This window comes from Rhinolophus ferrumequinum, chromosome 4 (genome assembly GCF_004115265.2).
Source record: "Rhinolophus ferrumequinum isolate MPI-CBG mRhiFer1 chromosome 4, mRhiFer1_v1.p, whole genome shotgun sequence".
NCBI lineage: Eukaryota > Metazoa > Chordata > Mammalia > Chiroptera > Rhinolophidae > Rhinolophus > Rhinolophus ferrumequinum.
In genome coordinates, this window is record NC_046287.1 from 63,347,332 (window position 1) to 63,366,857 (window position 19,526).

The window sequence follows — 19,526 nt, forward strand, 5'->3', positions numbered from 1 at the left end:
ACAATTGTCATCAGATTCATAAGATACATTCATCTATCAAAATCCTTATTTAGCACATTAAGATGTCTTTAGTACTTTAAAAACCAATCTTAAAAAGAAAAAAACATGGTGACAATTATATCCAATTTGGCTTTTCATTTATTGGGAATAAAGACTATCCTCATGTGCAATGTGTTATTTGCTGGGAATTGCTTGCAAATAGCAGCCAGAAATCTCTTATTTCACAAAACATGAAAGTTATTAAAAAAAAGAAGTGTTTTTTGTTTTGTTTTTTCTACAAGCAAATCAAGAATTCCAAGCAAGGTCCTAAAGGCACATTTTTTCCCTCCACTTACGATGCCATTAAACACAGTTAAATTTCAATTTACATTTTAATGTACACTGGTCCCCAAGTCAGACGCAATAGTTAATGACAAATCATGTCTTGACTTGCATATATAATTTTAAATAAATTAAATAATCTGCAACTTACTCCATAGGAAGAAATTAAAAATACGTTGTAAATTACTATTAGAGATTACATTGTTAATTACATAATATAGGCTTTAATGATATTCTGTTTTTTATTACTTAAAAATCCTGTCTTTATCATATTCATATGTATATATATCATATGCAAGAATGACAAAATTATTATTTTTTCAATTCCTGAAGAGATTTATTACCACAAAAGTATCTGATGCCTCTAAAAAGTTGCGAAGAGAAAAGTGTTTTGTATTTTAAACATGCTTTGATCCTACCATGGGAGAGTTGGACAACTAGAGCTGGCCTAGAATGGATTTTTAGAGTTCATATAACCATGATCTGCAGAAAAATTACTAAGGCACTAAAATTTCAATTCAGTTCAATTAGTTTAAGTATTAGCACTCCTACTGGTGAATGGTGCTGATGTTAGGGAGGATCAAATACTTCGTAAAATAATAGCTAGTAATTGATAAGGGCTAACTCTGTGCCAGGTAAAGTTTTAAACACTTATAGTTATCAACACTTCTAACCCTTGCAATAATTCTATGATGTAGGCACCCTTTCATCATTAAAGACATTGAGACACAGAGGGATACATTGTCGACCATCACAAAAAGGTAAGTAGTGGAGCTGGAAAGGGACATCAACGGGACTCGAGTGTCTGGGTTCTTAACCACCAGGGTACATGTGTGAACCTGGAGAATGCAGGGGCAAAGGCACATGTCAGCGAGAGAGGGACGTGCAGAACAGCCAAGGGCTTGGAAGGATGAAGCTCAGTGCACGGGATCAAAGGTTACACAAAATCAGGAAAGGTGGGTTTGAGCCATTTTTTGCCAAACTTTGTAAGCGAGGGGGAAATCGCTGGAGGTTTCTAGCAGGCTTGGGAAAGGCTCGGTACAATGAGGAATTAAATGAGCATGTATGGAGGTGAGACAGACTGGAGGTGGACAGATTAGTGAGATGTTATTTATAGTAATTCAAAGAATAGATCACTGGGGGCCTCAGAGAAGCAAAGGAAGAGGAAGAAGGGGGAAGTGACATTGAGACAGAAACTGATGTAACTGGTGTGGAAATCCCATATGCTATTTTGTCTCTCATTTCTTCAGACAGAACCCCGGGGATAATCTGCTTCACCCTGACTAGTGTCAAATACCCCAGCTAGCCTGGCTAAGGCCATGGAGAGAGTTCAGAACTGGATGAGTTAAGGGAAAGTAAAATCAAATATATTCCCTCTCTCAGCTACTTTAAAGTATCTGTTAGCTAAAATTAACTAAATAACTATAGGAAAAATGTCTCCCATGGCTCTCACAGCAAGAGCACAGCTAACAAGATGACCTCTTCTCCTTAGACTACTAGGGCCAAGTCAACACCCAGGAGAGGGCCTCCTAAATTGCCAGTACAGTGAAGGTAAAATGCATATTTTGAGAGGAAGATTTCATTTCCCAAGAAACATAAATGTCTCTGCAAATAGCAATTCACTGCTATTATTAATCCCTGAACCATCGACATCTGCTATGAAGAATTCCTTGAGTCCTCAAATAAATCCCCCTTGTCCCATATTCTTTATGGCACTCTCAAAAGGCAGCATTTGAATAAAACAACAATAACCATCTCTGCTCTCCACCTCTCAATTTCTTTCTTGAGGGGCTTTTACACTCCTGAGCACACAAAGGAGGTTTTATGGGCACCCATTGGGGTGGGATAATGGAGGTGGGTGAGATGAAGATACTTTAAAGGAGGAGAAAGGAAATTTGTGTATTTCTCAATATGTTTGAGAAGATAAAAACACTGACGCTGAAATATGATAAATCTTGGACTCTCCTGAAAAGCAATTTTCTTTTTTCCCCCCAAGTATCTCTTTTTTTTTTTTTAAGTCCTACTTGGGTCAAACAAATGCAGTTTTAAAACCCATCTCCATGTTTTAAGATTCAGAGAGAAGAGGTTTAATAGTAGGCTATAAAAATCCCTTAATCTTTAATGTCTTATTTTTGCAGATTTGCCGACAAGTACAGTAAACAGTCATTGTTCTATCTTGAGGGCATCTCCCCTCAATGCCCCTTGAACTTTGTCATTGATGACGAACAGCAGAATCCATTCGAATGGGTTTCTTTCTCTGGAAAACCATTTTGCCAGGCATTGTTGACACACCTGCACTCTGACAATCTAGGCAGAATCTCTTCGCCAAACTGATAGGCTGATTGTACTCCAGAGGAAATTATCAAACATTTAAAGCACAATTTTAAAAGAGTACATTCCGTGGAGGGAGAGACAGTACTGATTGTTTTCTGCTGTCCTTGAATCTATATTCTGCAAAAGCATCCTGTCATGTCAAAGCCCCTCTTCAACTCTACTGAAGTCCTGTCGGTGTTCCCACAGGACAAGGTCACCCAGGATGTACTCACAGGCTATGCGCACGGAGGCCTTCCTGCTCTTGGACGTCCCCAGGTGGCTCCATGCCACACACTGGCACCAATAGTCTTCTGGGCCATGGAAGTCCTCCACCTGCTGCCTGGTGACATTGATGAACACTTCACGGACCCGCAAGCCTGATGGGAGAGAGAGCGAATCCACTGAGGCCGTCACATTTCTTAAGCAGAGAGTTAAAGCTAGCCAAACATTTTCTTGTTAATTAAACAATTCTGTTTTTAATCAAGGAGAGGTTTTAATTACTTTGACAATAATATATCACTGCTAATTAAATCCCAACAGCTGAGGAGGCTGGAAAGAACAAGTGTAAAAATATCACCCACCAATGTTCCTCCAATACAATAGAACAGTTTCCACAGTATCTGGACTTAATGTTTTTTCTTTGTCTTTCTTTGTGTAAAATCTACTACGAAGAATGTAGTACTAAATGAGTTGCTGGGATTCTAAAGAGCTGGGAGGCTAAAGAGGCCTCAACACACCAACCCCAAAGACTAAATGTTCTAAATGTACCTACCCCTGAGTATGGCAGCAGGAGAGGGTCACTCTAACAGTGTGGCTTCGAAGAAAAAGGTGACATCAGATATGCACAAGGTGGATGCACAGGCTGGGGGTCCGAAAAAGGGCCAAAGCCTCTGGACAACAAATGCAATACATACAAGTTGAACTAAGTCTCAAAGCTCTGAGAGGAGAACTCAGGGAGATCCGTAGGAGAAATGGCATGAGGAGATGAAGGAAAGAAAGACTTCTGTAGAAAGAGGGGCTAAGGTGGCATCTGTGATATGGGATAAAATGAAGACCTTGACTTTTTAATATTATTCTGTTATTGGTGTTGTTGTTGTTATTATTATTATTATTATTATTATTATTATTATTATTATTATGTACTTTGCATTCTCCTTCTAGTAGTCAGAGAATGTGCTGGTGCTTCTTACTGGGGAGTGTGAGCTTCTTCCAAACCTCTGAGCAAGGATTCTTGGCCGTTTTTCCAAGGACAGTCACCTTGCATAGAGTGCCGAGAATGGAAGGGCACCGTCTTCACTGGCCATATTAGTTAAATCATCCCAGGCAGGGCAGCAGCCTTTTCAGTCAGTAGGCTCTCTCCATACAGCAAACATTTGCCAAGGCTGGGCCTTATTCTGGGATAGGCAACATGGGAGAGGAAGGGCAATGCGTATTCAATTTCATTTCAGTGCCTGGCATCATGATAAGCCTTTAACCTATTCACTCATTACATTTCCACAATACACGGATTAATATGATGCTATTGCATCCCCACTTTGCAGAGAAGGAAACTATGACTTAGAGAGACGAAGTCTTTTGTCCACAGCCACACAAGCTGTAAATAGAAGATGTGGCGTTTGAACCTAGATCTGTCTTCCACCAAAACCACTATGTGCAGGCCACTCTCAAAAATTCAATTCTGTCCCCAAATTTTAAGTGCTTATACTTAATTATGGAAATAAGACTAACATGGAACATTTAAAGGAATATTAAATACATAACTATGCTTTTTCCCCTTTAAGTTCAAAAGGAGTTTAAGGGACAGAATCCTCTGTATAACCTAAATGAGCCAGGAACTTGTGCTAGAGGAGGTGGAATATGATGGTATCTCAGGTGGTGGTAGTATTTAAAGAATAAGAATGGAGGTGTAGGATTAGTCAGGCTAGGGGAACATTCCCTTACACCCAATCAATAACATATTATTTACAGGGCATGATGAGAGATAGCTTTATGGTCACATATATCACCGAGTACAGTTTGAGTTATAATTCCTAAATTTGTGGGAGGTACCACATATAGAAAAACCACCTTAATGACAGTTGGTAATTCACATTTCCACTCTTTGTGTAAGGTGAAGAAGAACACCTTTTTCCCTGTCAGAGATGGAAAAATCCAAAAAGCTGTCTCCTGTATTGAATAGGAAAGACGTCTGAGAGGTGTTTTTATTGTTGCTATTGTTACAGCTTTTTTTCCCTCTTTGCACTTAAAAGTGTGAGTGGTAGGACAAGGGCAAGAAGAAGACGGAGTTGGCAGGTGAAGAGGAAGAGACAATATCACAGAAAAGGACGACAAACTAAGATTAAAAAAAATGGCTAGGACAGCAAGCAGACTGGGGTGCAGCACCCATATTGGGGGATTAGAAAGTAAGCCTGAATAAATAAAAATAAGGAACTAGTCTGCTTAATATTGTTCTCTTTGATTTGGTGCAAATCTACTTTGAATAGTGAAAGGGAGGAGAGAGAATATCAAACCAGTGCATCTAGGTGCAAGGTAGACTAATTTTAATATGATGGAGCTCCTTTGTTGCAGGATAGGGAGACCTATCGAGACAGAATACACCCATTTGGGAATCAGGGGTCTCACTGAAGAAGCATTCAATAAGTTTGAAAGGTCAGAAATGTGTTCAAGCTAATGGGAAACAAGTCTGTTTCTACTTTCTCCATCTTTTAAGAATATCCACGCTATCAGCTTTCACTCAGTTGGAAATGAAGACAAACACCATCTCAAAATGATTCAGGATTATCATGTTTAAAAAGCAGGAAGTTTACACATTGAAACTTCAAAACTTACTATGATTTAAGCTAGGCACCATGACGCTTTACGGGTACCTGCGATCTGTTTTAAGGAGGTATGGTAAGACATACAGAAACAGAAATGAGAGTCGTAAAAGGGAAAAAGAAATCACACTCACAAATCCCTAGAAACGGTGGCACAGCACATCATATTGGGCCACACGAGGAAGCATCAGGATCAGTCAGGAGACAGAAGGTGGGGGAAAATATGGGCAAGAAACGGTTTTGTGGTTTCCATGGAAAGGAATGGGAGAGGCAAGGTAAATAGGTTTAGAATTGCTTAGCTTCAGTGGGCTTGGGACATAATGATTGTCCCTAGTTGTTTGCTACCTGGTCCTGGGGTTAGGGCCGGGGAATATTGACCCAGAGTATAAGAGCTCAATAAAACAAGTGGTTGGGGATAAAATAAGCTCTAGATTGGCTGGTGTGTATGTGAAAGGCATGCGTACAGGCCAATTGTTTGCTCTCTCTAGACATTAGCCACCCTTAAGGAGGGTAGCAAGGCCCCAAGATGTCAGAGCACCAAATACAGAAACCAGAAAACACAGTTATTACACATGACAGACAGCAGTACATTTGCTTTGTAAAGCATAAACAGTAGAACATGGACCCTAACCAGGAAGGTCATAACTGTCTGTAACCCATTCTTGTCAGGCAGTTTTGCAACCCCTCATTCAGACTAACCACAGCTGAGAGGAAAACGTTGAAGTCATAATTTGAACATTAGGATGGCTCAGTTCCAGGTCATCAACAGAGTCGCACCATGAGACTGGAAAAACAAAACAAATACAGAACAACTCTTTCCAAACAGCGCATTTTTCCTTCAGGTATCATCAGGGTAGAAGGCTTCCTTAAAAGGCCACAAGTGATATCATTATCCCCCCCCCCCCAAAGTATATTATCTCTCTGGATTAGGCCTTCTTATTCTAACATAGGATCATCAATCTTGTCAAACCAGCCCCTCTAGGAGAACCATTGGAAAATCCTGAATATTTTGTATCTGTTCTATTTTTCTCTACAATAACTAGAAATAACTCTACTAAAAAAGATAAAAATATTAAAACTAGTATACTCTCAAATCTTCACTATAGCTTTGTCTAGTGAGAAAAAAAAACCTCTCTATATATAGTTATATATGTATATATAATATTATATACACACATGAGAAACATCCGTGGAAAACGACTCTATTTAAGAAAACCTTCACCCACCCGCCTCCACTGAAATTCAGCCAGTAGTGCTGCAGAGATAGCCATCTACTTCTGCATCTCAAGAGATGGCAGCTAACTTGTTCAAAGGAAATGCTACATGGGAGCAAAAACTCCAGGCAGATAGAAGATGGCATCTCATAAATAAGAGTAGCATTGCACCTGATAACTTGTGTAACTTTAATAAGCATGGAAAAATCCAAACCTCTAAATTGTTGTGCAAATTATAACCATCGGCCTTTGTTATGGAACAGAGTCTTACAGAATATAAAAATATGACTATAGGACTGATATGCTAATAAGCTTTCTACGCTGTTGGATGGTTTAGTTGTAGATAGACTAATGTTGGCAGCAGTTGAATAATTGCTCTGCATGTACTAAACATAACAGAACAGCACAGAGCTTCATCATTTGTCAGCTTTATTTGTTTAAATGAGAAAAATGCTGACAGCCATTATTGCTGTAATCCCCTTACTTATCAGATAGAAAACACTAGTTACTCTTAGCAGGTCTAATCCTTTTGGGAGACTAAAAGTCAGAGAATTTTCAAACTAATTGAAAATTATATGCTTCACTATTCAAAGAAGAGAAATATAGAAGACAGGAAGAAAGATACAGAAAGAGAAAAAGAATGCAAATAATTTATTTCTGGTCAAATTTTAATAAGAAGTGTTCTGAGTCTCAGTGCTAACTTGCTCTGTAGACAAATCATTCTGGAACAGTATTTAACATTCAGCACCATGCCCACTGCAGCCCAGCGCCTACTAACAGCTGTCCCCACGCCTTTTCTCTACTGCTCATTATCATACTTCCCCCAAGCCCATCAGCAGCCTTCTGCCCCGGCTATCGCTGTTGCCAACCAGTTATCAGACACACCTGGTGATGGGCTCTTGGAGAAGGACTCGACACAGTTCTCCCGATGCTTACCACCCCTCACAGCTTTATAGTCTTCAATTGTTTGAAAGTTCTCTGTAGTAGGATGCTTGGCTTGCTAAACTGAATAACTAAATTTGAGAAGGGAATTGAGAATTCCTCTTCCTCCTCCAAGATGTTTTTAATTTCCCAAACTCCATGGAAACAGTAAGAGACCAGCAAAACTAGGTTGTGATCAATTGTTTTTTCATCCTAGTCTCGGAACCCATTTCTGGGGGCCATTTTAGACCACTGTTTTAACCTGCTCCTGATTTTCCACATTGTAATGTTTCATGATTGAGGATTAACCAAGAGAATGATTATATAGCTTTCCATAGACAAAGTTCCAAAAAACTATGCCAAAACAACTTCATAAGTAGCACAGGGCCTTGCTCAATTCTCTGGGAGAGAAAAATAATCAAACTCCCCATGAAAAGCCACCATCTCATACTAAAGAAACTTCTCCAATGGACTGTCATCTTCCTAGGTAGCTTAGGTCCTCTCACGCTTGGCTTTGGTTCTGAGCTAGGCTCTCCTTACTCCACTGTTTTCTGAGAAGGCAGAAAGCAACCTATTCAAAAAGCTGGAAGAAGTGAATGTACCACTTACAGAAAAAGAAATGTTTTTCACTTATCTCTTACTAGTCCAGGGTTAGAGCCTAGAAAATATGCTTGAGCAATGAATACTCGTAGGGTTCCCATAATTTGAATAACATATTGTCCTTAGCGTTATTAATTATTATATCCTTTGTGTAATTAATTTATTTTTATTAATGCCATCATATGCATTACCTTATTCATCTTAACACCATGTTATTATTTCCATTTCTATTATTATTTTGCCATAGATTGCATACCATAGGAAATAGATCAAAGATTCCACATCATTTGTGACATACATTATAAAAAAAAAAAAGAAGAAGAAATCTATTTAGTGCCTCATATGTGCCTGCCACTGTGCCAGGTGCTCTACCCTCAGGGAGATTACAGATGAGAGGGGGAGATATTTCAGCCTGCCCTGGCAATGCGATATAACAATCTCTTTGATAGAAGTGCAGACTGAAACAAGATCACATGAGAGGGGCTTTTATCCTTTCCATAGCATCAGCAAAAGCTTCTGGGCATGGGTGCCAGTCTACCTACCACTTGAAGGCTCTGTCCTCACCTAAGATTTAGCTTGTGTCAGGGCAAGGCTCTGGTAAGGACACATAAATCTGATACATATTTGAAATTTCATAACTCTGAGACATAGGGCAGCATTTTCATGGAATCATGCCTCGTTTCTTGGGAGAGCTTAGTTGTCTTCAGGCCAACAAGCTACTGAAAATAATAAATTAAATGTAGATAATTAAAAGGTAGAACTATATTTCATTTTACTGGCAGATGCTTAATTAGGGCTAAATGTCCTTTGCCACTTCATCCTAGCAACAAGATTAAAACGTATTTTGATTAAAAAAAAATAGTCACACTTTGAATGTGCACTATGCGTAATGAACTCTTTAGTTTCCCCTGGATAATCACCACTTCACGTATTCCTCAGAAGTACCACAAGTTCAATCTTAAGTACAGAAACTAAGAATATACCCAAGCTCTCCAGTTTCTTCTGACAGAGGGAAGCAAATTAACTTGATAGTGTTGCACGATAACAGAGAGAGGGGACATGAGTAAACATGACAGGGTTATTTAGAGGACAGCACCCTGTGAATGACTCATTCAGACATCATCCTCACAACTTGGTGAGAAACACAGTCATGCTTTCCATCTTTGCTGCGCCAACCAATGACCTTCCATTCCTGCAGTCACTAAAATCCCCTCTTGTTAGAGGAGATCACACCCTGAGGTCAGGGCATATAGCATATGAGTACAACTTCTATCTCCACAGGCTCTGAGAATAATGTGAAGACTGATGTAAACTAGGGTCAGACGAGCACTTGTCTTATTAGGGAGACCACTTCATGGACGGTGTAGATGCCTGACCACTGTGCTGTACACCTGAAGCTGAAGCTGAACAATATGGAATGTCAACTATAATTTAATATATACATAATATATATATTATATATACATAATATATAATATATATACACATATATATGTATATGGCCACGGGATGTGGAATACAGCATAGGGAATAAAGTCAATGGAATTGTAACAGCTACATACGATGCCAGAGGGGTAGTAGACTGGGGGAGGGGGTTATCACTTTGTGAGGAGTGTAGATGTCTAACTATTATATTGTTTTGTACACCTGAAACTAATTAAAAAAAGAGACTCATGTAAGCTGAATGAGTGAATGACAGGCAAGTAAAATGTTACTCTGGAAAAGGCAATCATTTCCCTGTTAATAATACTAGAACTTTTTTTTTTCTGTAATTGTAAAAGACCATAATTTTTTATTTTTGTTTTTGAAGCATAGTTATCGGCCGCTTGGCCCATTCAAATATTAGCATTTTCATATTTATCATTTTGAAGGCTAACCTTAATTGAGTAGTTGCTATATACCAGGCTCTGAGCTAAGCATGTTGTGTATATTGGGTCCTGTAACCGTCACAATAGTTCTATGTGGTAGATATAATTACTACGACTATTTTAGTCTTGGAGAAACTGAGGCGAAAGGAAGCTGAGTAACATTTCTACTTGAGAGAGTTTGTAGATGGAGAGTCAAATTTTAAACATGGTATCATCTGACACTAACACCCATACTCTTAACCATTAGACTATCTTCAGTTTCTTTTAGATCCTTATAACTCCTACTTCAAATAAAGAAACACACTTTTAAATGTTGTATGAACAGAAAAGACTGAAAAAATCCAAACCCAATGGTCAAAAATTTAGAGTTTAGAACAAATCTCTGCTCAATATCAGGACTTGCAATTAAATTACATAAAATGGTCGGCGGCTTTCTATTTCTGCGAAGGATGGAATGAGAGTATATGATCTCCAGATTTTTTAGGAAAAGTTAAATTAAACACAAGAGAAAAGTCCTTCACACTCTGTCAAAGGTTTATGGAAGGAATTCATGATGTTTTCCTGAAAACCTTTTAAGAGTCTGTCAGTCCTCTTTGAGAAGTGGAGTGATGAACAAGGTGAAATCTGGGGCGGGCTAGGAGAATGTTTCCAGAAAAGTGCATTTTAAACCCACAAACTGTCAATGGGACACTTGAGAAATTGATTATTTCTGTGTTATGTTGTCTAAAATATGTGCTTCCCAAATGTACCTTCATGATTTTTGAATCACTGAAGGCAAATTCAAATTAATTGGTTTTTGAAAGATACTATATTCAAATCCCCATCATCAGTAAAGTTCTTAGGTATAAACTTTAAAGATTTAATACATTTTTATTTCTATTCTTCTGTGTCCTCTCAACATAATGCATTAACCTTTTATCCGCAGAGTGACACTAGTCGTTTAAAAAGGCATTCACACACAATGAAATCCCTGAAATGATATTCTTTAAGAAGAAAAATATTAGTTTTCCGAAGTTGAATCTTTTCCCATGACACATTGGAATACACATTATTTCACTCATTAGAGTTTGATATCTCCAAGGTAGAATAAGATAAGAGCCATGGAGCACTGCTAAGAGAAGTTCTGTTTTTACTGAACAATAAAGAAGTCTTTAGCTTATTGATAACTCAAGCTTCTCACCGGCTACATTACCTTGATAGACAACCATAGGTTTTGCTGGTGGTGGTGGTTGTTTTGTGTGTGTATGTGTGTGTCTGCCTGTTTGTTTTATTAAAGCTCTTCATTTCGGTGTTACTGATCACTCCACCCTTTTCTCAGGGGCATGATTCCTGGGTTGGGATTACCTCTCAACTCCAGATGTTAACAGAGGAAAAAACATAAGGGATAAGAGTTCCCATATTTCCAGATGAAATGAGGCAGAACAAATGAAAGGATCCCCTGCTTGTGCAGAGAACAGAAAGTGTACATTACTAAGAGGTATAGCCATGGCTGTACAAACACACTAACTCATGTCAAATAAATTGTACTTTTTTGCGGAAAAGAACTCTAGCTCTGGGTTTTTCAAACTAAATTGCATGAAAACACACAATCCTTTTTCTTCTTATTTGAACTGTTAGATGACGGGGCCAAATTACCAGAAAGACCAAAGGCAATTTGCAGCCTTTTAACAACTGAAAGGACTTATTGCTTCCAATTTGGAAATACAAAAGACTGTGTCTACTCTAAACACTCCCAGGTCCTATGCATTTCCCATTAGTTCTGTGGAAAAAAGAAAACCTATAAGTAAAAAGAATATCAAAATTCTCTGGGATTTTAGAAATAGAGAATGCACTGGCCAAAGATATATAAGCAGTTACATCCAACTTCTGAAAAAAATGAGGACATTTCTCTACCTCTAGTCAAATGTGGTCCCACTCACTGTCCTTGGCTTCTCAGCGTCATTCACCCCTGCTGTACTGGCAGGAATTATTTTACAGACCCAATCAAGAGCTATTAAGTCTGTAAAGGTAGTCAAGCTCTGAGCTCAAGCTCTGCATTGAAGAACCCAAGGGAAGTAATGCATCTATTTTTCAATACCTGAGGCCATTTTGTTTCCAACTTTAATTGCACTCATGTATTGGTTTTGGGTATAATATCTCCACTCATCTTGCTCTGCTTTCCACTATTCCACTATTAATACAGAGCTTAGGAAACATAATTGCCGTGTGTGGTAGACAGCGGTTTTCATTAACTGCACAGACAAAAACTGTTTAGGGAGAGACATTTCTTTCCTATTGATTCAATCAAAATGACTTGGAAGAAAAGCTTGTGCTTATTAAATTCTTTTCAAGAAGGTAGCTGCTAAAATTTAAATTCTTTCTCAACAACATTTTTAAAAAATGGTATATAATCTTTTCAGATTTTGTCATTTGTGAATGTTTGTTCTTCCCAGTTCCTTAATTTGTGATTTTTTTTTGTGTGTGTGTGTGTGTGTGGAAGTAGAGAGGGAAGGCTTTTACATGGAAGCAGAGAATGTAATCAACATAGCTATCTGCAAGACATGGAGTTGCCTGGCAATGCTAGGGGAATTAAAAAGGGTAAGCAATAACAAAACAGAACGTTATGAAATTACAAGAGGGTACCGTGTCAAATTGGCTCACAATACTTATCAAGAGGTCTTAAAATGAGAACGGATATAGGATTTTCTAGCAGTGGTATAAAAAAAAAATAGCTGATCATTTTTCAATGTTCATCCTGTCTCTCATTTGGAGCAGTTTACCCAATGGGACTCTGCTATTTTGAGTTCATTACTGGGTAAAATCTAGGACAGAAACATCTGAGGATAAAACAGACAGCCCCACTGAGCCACTGGTATTTGAGTCCTTTCCAGTAGGATTAATTGAGTATAAGATACATAAACCTTTCATATGCTACCATTGTTTTATCAGCCTTTGCTCATGCAGTAATGCTATTCTCTTTGCTGCCCTCTCCCAAATTTCAGTCTTCCTTTGACATTTTCATGGCCAGCTAAGTGAGAATGGCTATTGTTGGTGACTCAGTCTTTCCCAACACATCTATCATGATCTGAACCATGGGAGCACAAAAGCAGAAACTTTCCTGACACCAAGATTTGATATGACCTCTTCTTTGGCCTTGCTTATGCCAAATACTTCTTAAAAAAAAAAAAAAAAAAAAAAAAAATCTGTACCTGGAATACTGGAAATGTCCCTGTATCTTTCGTTGTAATACACTTTTGTCTAACAGCGCCAGAAACACGATATAGAATAAGGAATTGGCCCTTACAAAGATGACAGAAACAGTCAGGAATAAAGAAATTCCAAGGGAATAACTGTAGGACTATGCACTAGGGAAATTGAAACACAGATCATGATTGAAAATGATGAGTCATGTGCTGAAATCCATCCTTTTGTCAGTAAGCGGATTTGTCAGTATTTTGATTGAGAGCATAGGAATCTGGATGTAAAGGTGGCTTACAGTGTCAAGGAAATAAATCTGAAGTGGAAATTAGGAGATACAGGTTCTAGAAATAGCTATGCCATGAACTATTTGTATTTTTTGGAACTTAGCCTTTTTAATGAATAATATAGGGCTGACAGGTTATCACTAAGATCCTTTCCAGCTCTCACATTTAGATTCCAGAATTCTAAACATACTTTTGGTCTGCAGAACAACATCTCTAAAGCAAGAATATTTTTATTTCTTCCTCATACTAGTTCCATACTGGAATAAACAGGGAATTGTGACAAGGCCTTAGGTGTTTCTCTACCTTTTGAAATTACGTATTTATACAGCAATCCCAAATTAGTTCATAACTGTATAATGTTTAACACTGTTTACATATATGTAGCTTTTTGCCTTCTTTATTGATTCCTAGGCAGAGACAGAGTATTACCTGAAGATGTTTTTGAAATAATTTTCTTCTTTTGCTATGGAACAAGAATATTCTGCTTTCTTCTTTGTTGGCTATTGATATTCCTCTCCCTGACTCCTAAGGAGATATGTCTCTAGATCAATCTCCTTTTCATATTACCCATTCTCTTTTTGACAACTCCTCCATCTCCATGGCTTCATTCTTTATTGATGATTAGCAAATCTACTTTTCTATCTCTGAACTCTACCAAATTCTGAATCTATATCTCTTCATTATGACCCATAAGTATTTTAAATTCAGCTTGTCCAAACGATGATCTCAGACTTTTCTCCTTGCTAATGTAATTAATTATATTAATTGGATTACCCTTCTGCTTCTGTTAAGAGACTAATTTTTATTCCTCCGTCTTCTTTATTCATTTATTCAGTCAGCTATTAAGTCTGATTTGTTAAAGTGCTTCTCACACCAGACATCTAGTTCTTATTTCTAACGCCAACTCTCTAGAAGCAGGCCCTACTTTCTGTCAACTAAATTATCCAAGTCTCCTAACTTCCCCATCCTTATTCCTCCATACCATCCCTAACATTGTGCCAGAGGTACCCTTTGAAGCAGAGCTCCAGCCGTTCATTGCTTTCCCATATGCCAATATAACCGGTCCCCACCAATAATAAAATACTTATAAAATTAAGACCTCCTCACTCTGCTATGTGAAGACTTTCATGCCATTGATTGGACTGTTTCCCAGCTATCAGCTACTACTCTCCTACATACATTTTATATTTCAAGCAAACCAAATTTCTTGTTGAACATACATAAACCACACTTCCATTTGCTGATATTGCGCTGAAGACCACTGAGACGCCTCTCTTCCCACTTAGTAAAGCATCAATTATGCTTATTTGAATTCAATGTCCCTTTCAAATGCTATTGCTTCCACGTCTTTCCTGAATAGTCCTAGTTAGGTGTGATCTTTTTTTCTTAGATGTGATCCTCTTCCTTTAGATTGTCCATAGCGCTGTCTACCTCTCTTCAGACATTCATCATAACTTCATTCGTCCTGCACTTATGGGTATATTGGTCTTACACCCATTAGTAGGGGTAAAGCCCAACAAATCAGTGTCTGCATCTTATCCTTCTTTGAATACTCTGAATGGCCTAGCTTAGTGTACTGAATAGCACTGGCATATAGTTAATAAATTATGCTGAACTGAAACTTCCTAATTACACTCAGGCTTTTTGACCTATTCAAAATCTGTTGTCTAGTGACTGAGTTGGGACTAATAAAATCAATAACGTAGGGTGAGACCAGATTGGATTCTGGATGAGACTAAATTTTCAGGTGGTCTGAGGACCCAAAGTTCACAAGCATGTACTGTTTCTATTATACACTAAAATATAAATGGTATAAATTTTGGAAGTTTTGAGTTAAATGATTTTGCTCTGAGATCCAGGACAAGCCCATAGTTTACTTAATCTCTTTGAGGCTCAGTTTCCTTATAAGAAAGCAATTATAGCATTATTTAACCCAGAAGACTATTCTAAGGCAGTAAGAAAATGTCTGTCAAATGCTTAGATAAGGCCTGGGCCATAGTAAGTGCTCAATAAACATTAGCTGGTATGATCACTATTATCATCATCACTCATCAGCCAAAAGAACCGAACAAATGAAGATTTTTTTCACACTGGAGAGCCTATTCAAGTTTGGTAATCAAATGTGGGTTCTGTCATTAAACAGTAATCTAAAGAACTTAAGGAAGACTCAGAAATCACCAACTGTGGAAAATGAAGTACACTAGAATAATATCTAGGAGGAAAGATTAAAGAAACTGAAATTATGCTGCTTAGAAAGGCATTTATTTGGTGGAAGACTTGTCTTCAAAATATTTAGAATTCAAAAAAATGAAAACGGGCTTCCTAGCTTTATTTCCAGTGAGAATGTTAACTTTCATGCAAAATTAGTTGTTAAAGTTAGCAAGAGCAGGAAAAACAAATACCCCTGTACCATACTGGAGTAGACAAGCAAGGAAGCTGTGCAGTCATTTAAACATAAAATTGCATCTTATATTCCTGGGATGATGTCATATTACAATTGCATCTTATTCAAACGAGGCAATGGTGGGTGGCTTACAGAGTGTTTTTCCCAGCCAGAGAACAATGTGAGAATCTGTGGAGCTAATGTGGATTCTCCTGATTCCTTCGCATTCTTACCTGAACTCTCATCCAGACTCTCCTCAGAGACATGCTCATTTTGATGAACCCACTCGCCATTGCATTTGAAGAATATCTGCATGGCTGGTCTTGCTTTGCACCTCAGGGCAATGGGGTTACTCTTGATGATATAAGCGTCGTCTGGCTCCTCTATGAAATGAGGCAGTGTCCCAGGAGCTGATGGGATGGATTCAGGGAGGGCTTCACCATTGTCGGTTCCTGTGAAATTCAAGAGGATGTTAGAACACAGCCTATGCTGGCGGCACATACATCAGGATACAAAGCACAACCTGCACCAGCTCTAAGAATCTTTGCCAGAAAACTTTGCATCATATGAATACAGCAAGCCCTGTGTAGAGGAATTATCTTTTAGAAGCTGAACTAGTGGGATATGGTACCTTTACCCATAACGTCTTCAATGGTGTGAGACATCTGAAAATAATGAATAGGAGAGCCCCTCACACTACAGTTTTGAGTTTGCATGTCTTTGCTGAAAAAATTGAGATAAATATCTGTGTAGAGAAAGGCTGACTCTTAAGATTCAGTTTGGTGAGGGGTTACCACAAGATGTTCTCGCATAAATGAGTGTGAAAAATGGTGATGTTGGTGGAGGATGCTCAGTCATAAGAAATGTCTCAAATATTTCAAATTGTCTATTTTCTTTACCTATGAAACTTTTGGAGATTGTCTACCTTAGGTAGGGTTTCTTCCCAAAACTCACCAACTTAACTACACCCTGTAAAAGAAACACACATTTGGTCTGCTTGTCTTAGGCCATCATTCTCTGCCGACAGCACTGTACCCCACATACTGTGAATCTCACTTGTAAGGCTAAGAAATAAAACCAATCACTAATATAGCTATGCACTTTCAGTTTAGGACCTATAATTACATTTGTTCAAAGGCAGAAATAGCTCTGATTCGCCCCTACATTGAGAGGACTGATGAGTGGAGGGAAGCGATATGGAAAGGGAAAAACAATAGCCCAGACTTTGCTTCATTGTCTCCTCACTACATCTGGCAAGGAATTAAGTCTAAGGAAGCTACTTGCAATGTCAAGGGAAGAAAGAAGTGACTGATGAGCAATGTGGATCAAGAGGAACAATATCATGTGCCTTCCAATGTCCATTCCCGAGAACGAACGAAGAATGTTAAGGATTTGAATACTAATATTAACTGTGCCCTGAAAAGGTTTATTGCCATTTAAAGCAAACTAGTCTTAGGACAAAGCTGGGGAAGGAAACCTAGTGAAACCACTGGAAGAACAACCCGGTTCATCAAGAGAGAGCCTAGGAGACACGGCACATCCTGTGACCTAATCTGGCTTTTTGTATGTTATCAGTGTAATTCTGAACAAACAGAGCCTCTTATTTTTCACACTGAAGTCAACAGCCTAAATTGGTAAGCAAAAAGTTAAACATAAATCACAACATTAGGGTAATGTCCTGTTTTAAGAACTTTCAGGGAGTATTCTCAAATGTAGAAAGAAAAGGGGTCTAGGACCCAAGAGGTATAACTGCCTATAATTATATTTTTGTGTAAGAAAAAAAAGAAAAGAAACAGTTATGAAAAAGACTCCTTGACAATAGGAATATGTCACTAGGAACAATTAAATATAAAAATAGTATGATCCTCCAAACTATTTTTTTTTCCATTAAATACATCAACTTAAGGGGGGAAAAAGCCTCACATAATAAATAATTTAAGATACTATAAGCTTTAAAATGAATTTGTAACAGACAAATTAACTCATGTCTAAGTAATTGGAAGTACCAAAAAATCATCATAAAGAAAATACTCTAAATAGTAAGAGAGCAAACACTTTGTCATAAAAGTACAATAAAGTCACTCAAAAAATAAAATGTGTATATCACGTGGAATAAGAAAGGTTTGAGGATAGAATCTGAGAAGTTTTTTTTAAATGCCTTAAATTATATTTCCAACAGACTTCATAAAATATAGCATGTATTAATTCATTTTGTTACTGACTGCTCATGAATTTCCATCTTCAATAAACACCAAGTCCCCTCAGGCTTTTGTAAATCCACGCATTAGAAGAAATTACAAAGGTATTAAAAGATTTTATATGGGCATCAAACAGCTCACACTCCCATCAGGAGCTTGAGTTCTGTTCAAAGTAATTCACTGATGCTGAAAAGGGTCACATGATAAATAATTTGTATTGAACCCTATGGGTGTAGCCTGAGTGGACAGCCACAGGCACACAATTTGAATGATGCATTTTTGCTTAACTAGTAACAATGTATGAATAGATGACATAACTACTGAAATGTGGGGTAAATAATGAGACCACATTTATGGGCATACATAAAATGACAAAGGCACTAGATCGTAAGATACATGAAGTTTTAACCATCCAATTCACAAAACACAGAGAGATCTGAAAGCAATTAGGGTTACCCTCCTGCTATTTTAATACATGCCCTTTAGATAAGGTAACAAGTCAGCCTTCATCGAGAGACGGAGAAGGAGAGTGGAATGCAAAAGACTGCAGGTAAGTGTCCTGGCTATCTCAAGGACCTCCATTAAGAATCAGTTAATCTTAATAGTCAGAGGAGAAAAGTGTTGAAAGCCAGAATGTAACATTGTATCTTTATTGTTGAAGCCATATCAAAATCATGTATGTATAGGAAAAGGGCCCAGGATTCATGAAAACAAGAAACAACAACAACAAAAAATCAATTTATTAGGGTGGCAGTGGGAAGGTGAGAGATCATAAGAATATATATATATATATATGTGTGTGTGTGTATATATATATATATATATATATATATATATATATATAAAACATGTATTACCATTTATTTGCTACCTTCCAACAAAAAAATGAAATAACTGAAAGTAGATGATATATATATACACACACACATACACACACACACACATACATGTAAGAACATATATGTGTGTGTGTGTATGTGTATGTGTATGTGTATGTGTGTATATATATATATATATATGTATTTTTTTTTTCTTTTTTTTCCCTTCCCCCTCACTGAGCTCAGGCTCCAGTTCCTGGTGCAGCACTGCCCTGCCCTTCAGAAGGCTTCTTAGCAGCAGGAAGCTAGATTCCCCTAGCAGGCCCTTGTTCCTTACCCCAGAGGGCTGAGTCACTTTCCTCCCTTTTGCCCCCTGGATACCTGTCAGGCTCAGCCCCACCTAGTGGCTTAGAACTGAACTTTTCAAGCAATTGGGATTCATCAAACAAAAGGGAAGTGAATGAAAGAAAGGAAGGAACTGAGTGGGAACTTGTGAAGGGCTTAGAAGTTGCTGACAGATCTTGTTCTTTAGAGGGCAGTAGGGAGGTGGCACCTTAATAAATGGTTTTCTGGAAGACTGCTTGAATACTTGTTGGCTTCCAGGTAAAAT

At 38.0% G+C, this 19,526-nt stretch overlaps 1 protein-coding gene across 5 annotated transcripts in view; it reads right to left on the reverse strand.

The window, feature by feature from the left end:
• Positions 1–19,526, reverse strand: part of UNC5D (unc-5 netrin receptor D) — a 512,115-nt gene that overhangs the window by 229,489 nt on the left and 263,100 nt on the right. For all 5 annotated transcript variants that reach the window (XM_033105078.1, XM_033105080.1, XM_033105081.1 and 2 more), the window contains exons 2-3: positions 16,134–16,352; positions 2,868–3,011 (exon numbers count right to left, since the gene is read on the reverse strand). In XM_033105078.1, coding sequence (XP_032960969.1) covers positions 2,868–3,011; positions 16,134–16,352 — 363 coding nt within the window. The remainder of the gene's footprint in view (positions 1–2,867; positions 3,012–16,133; positions 16,353–19,526) is intronic.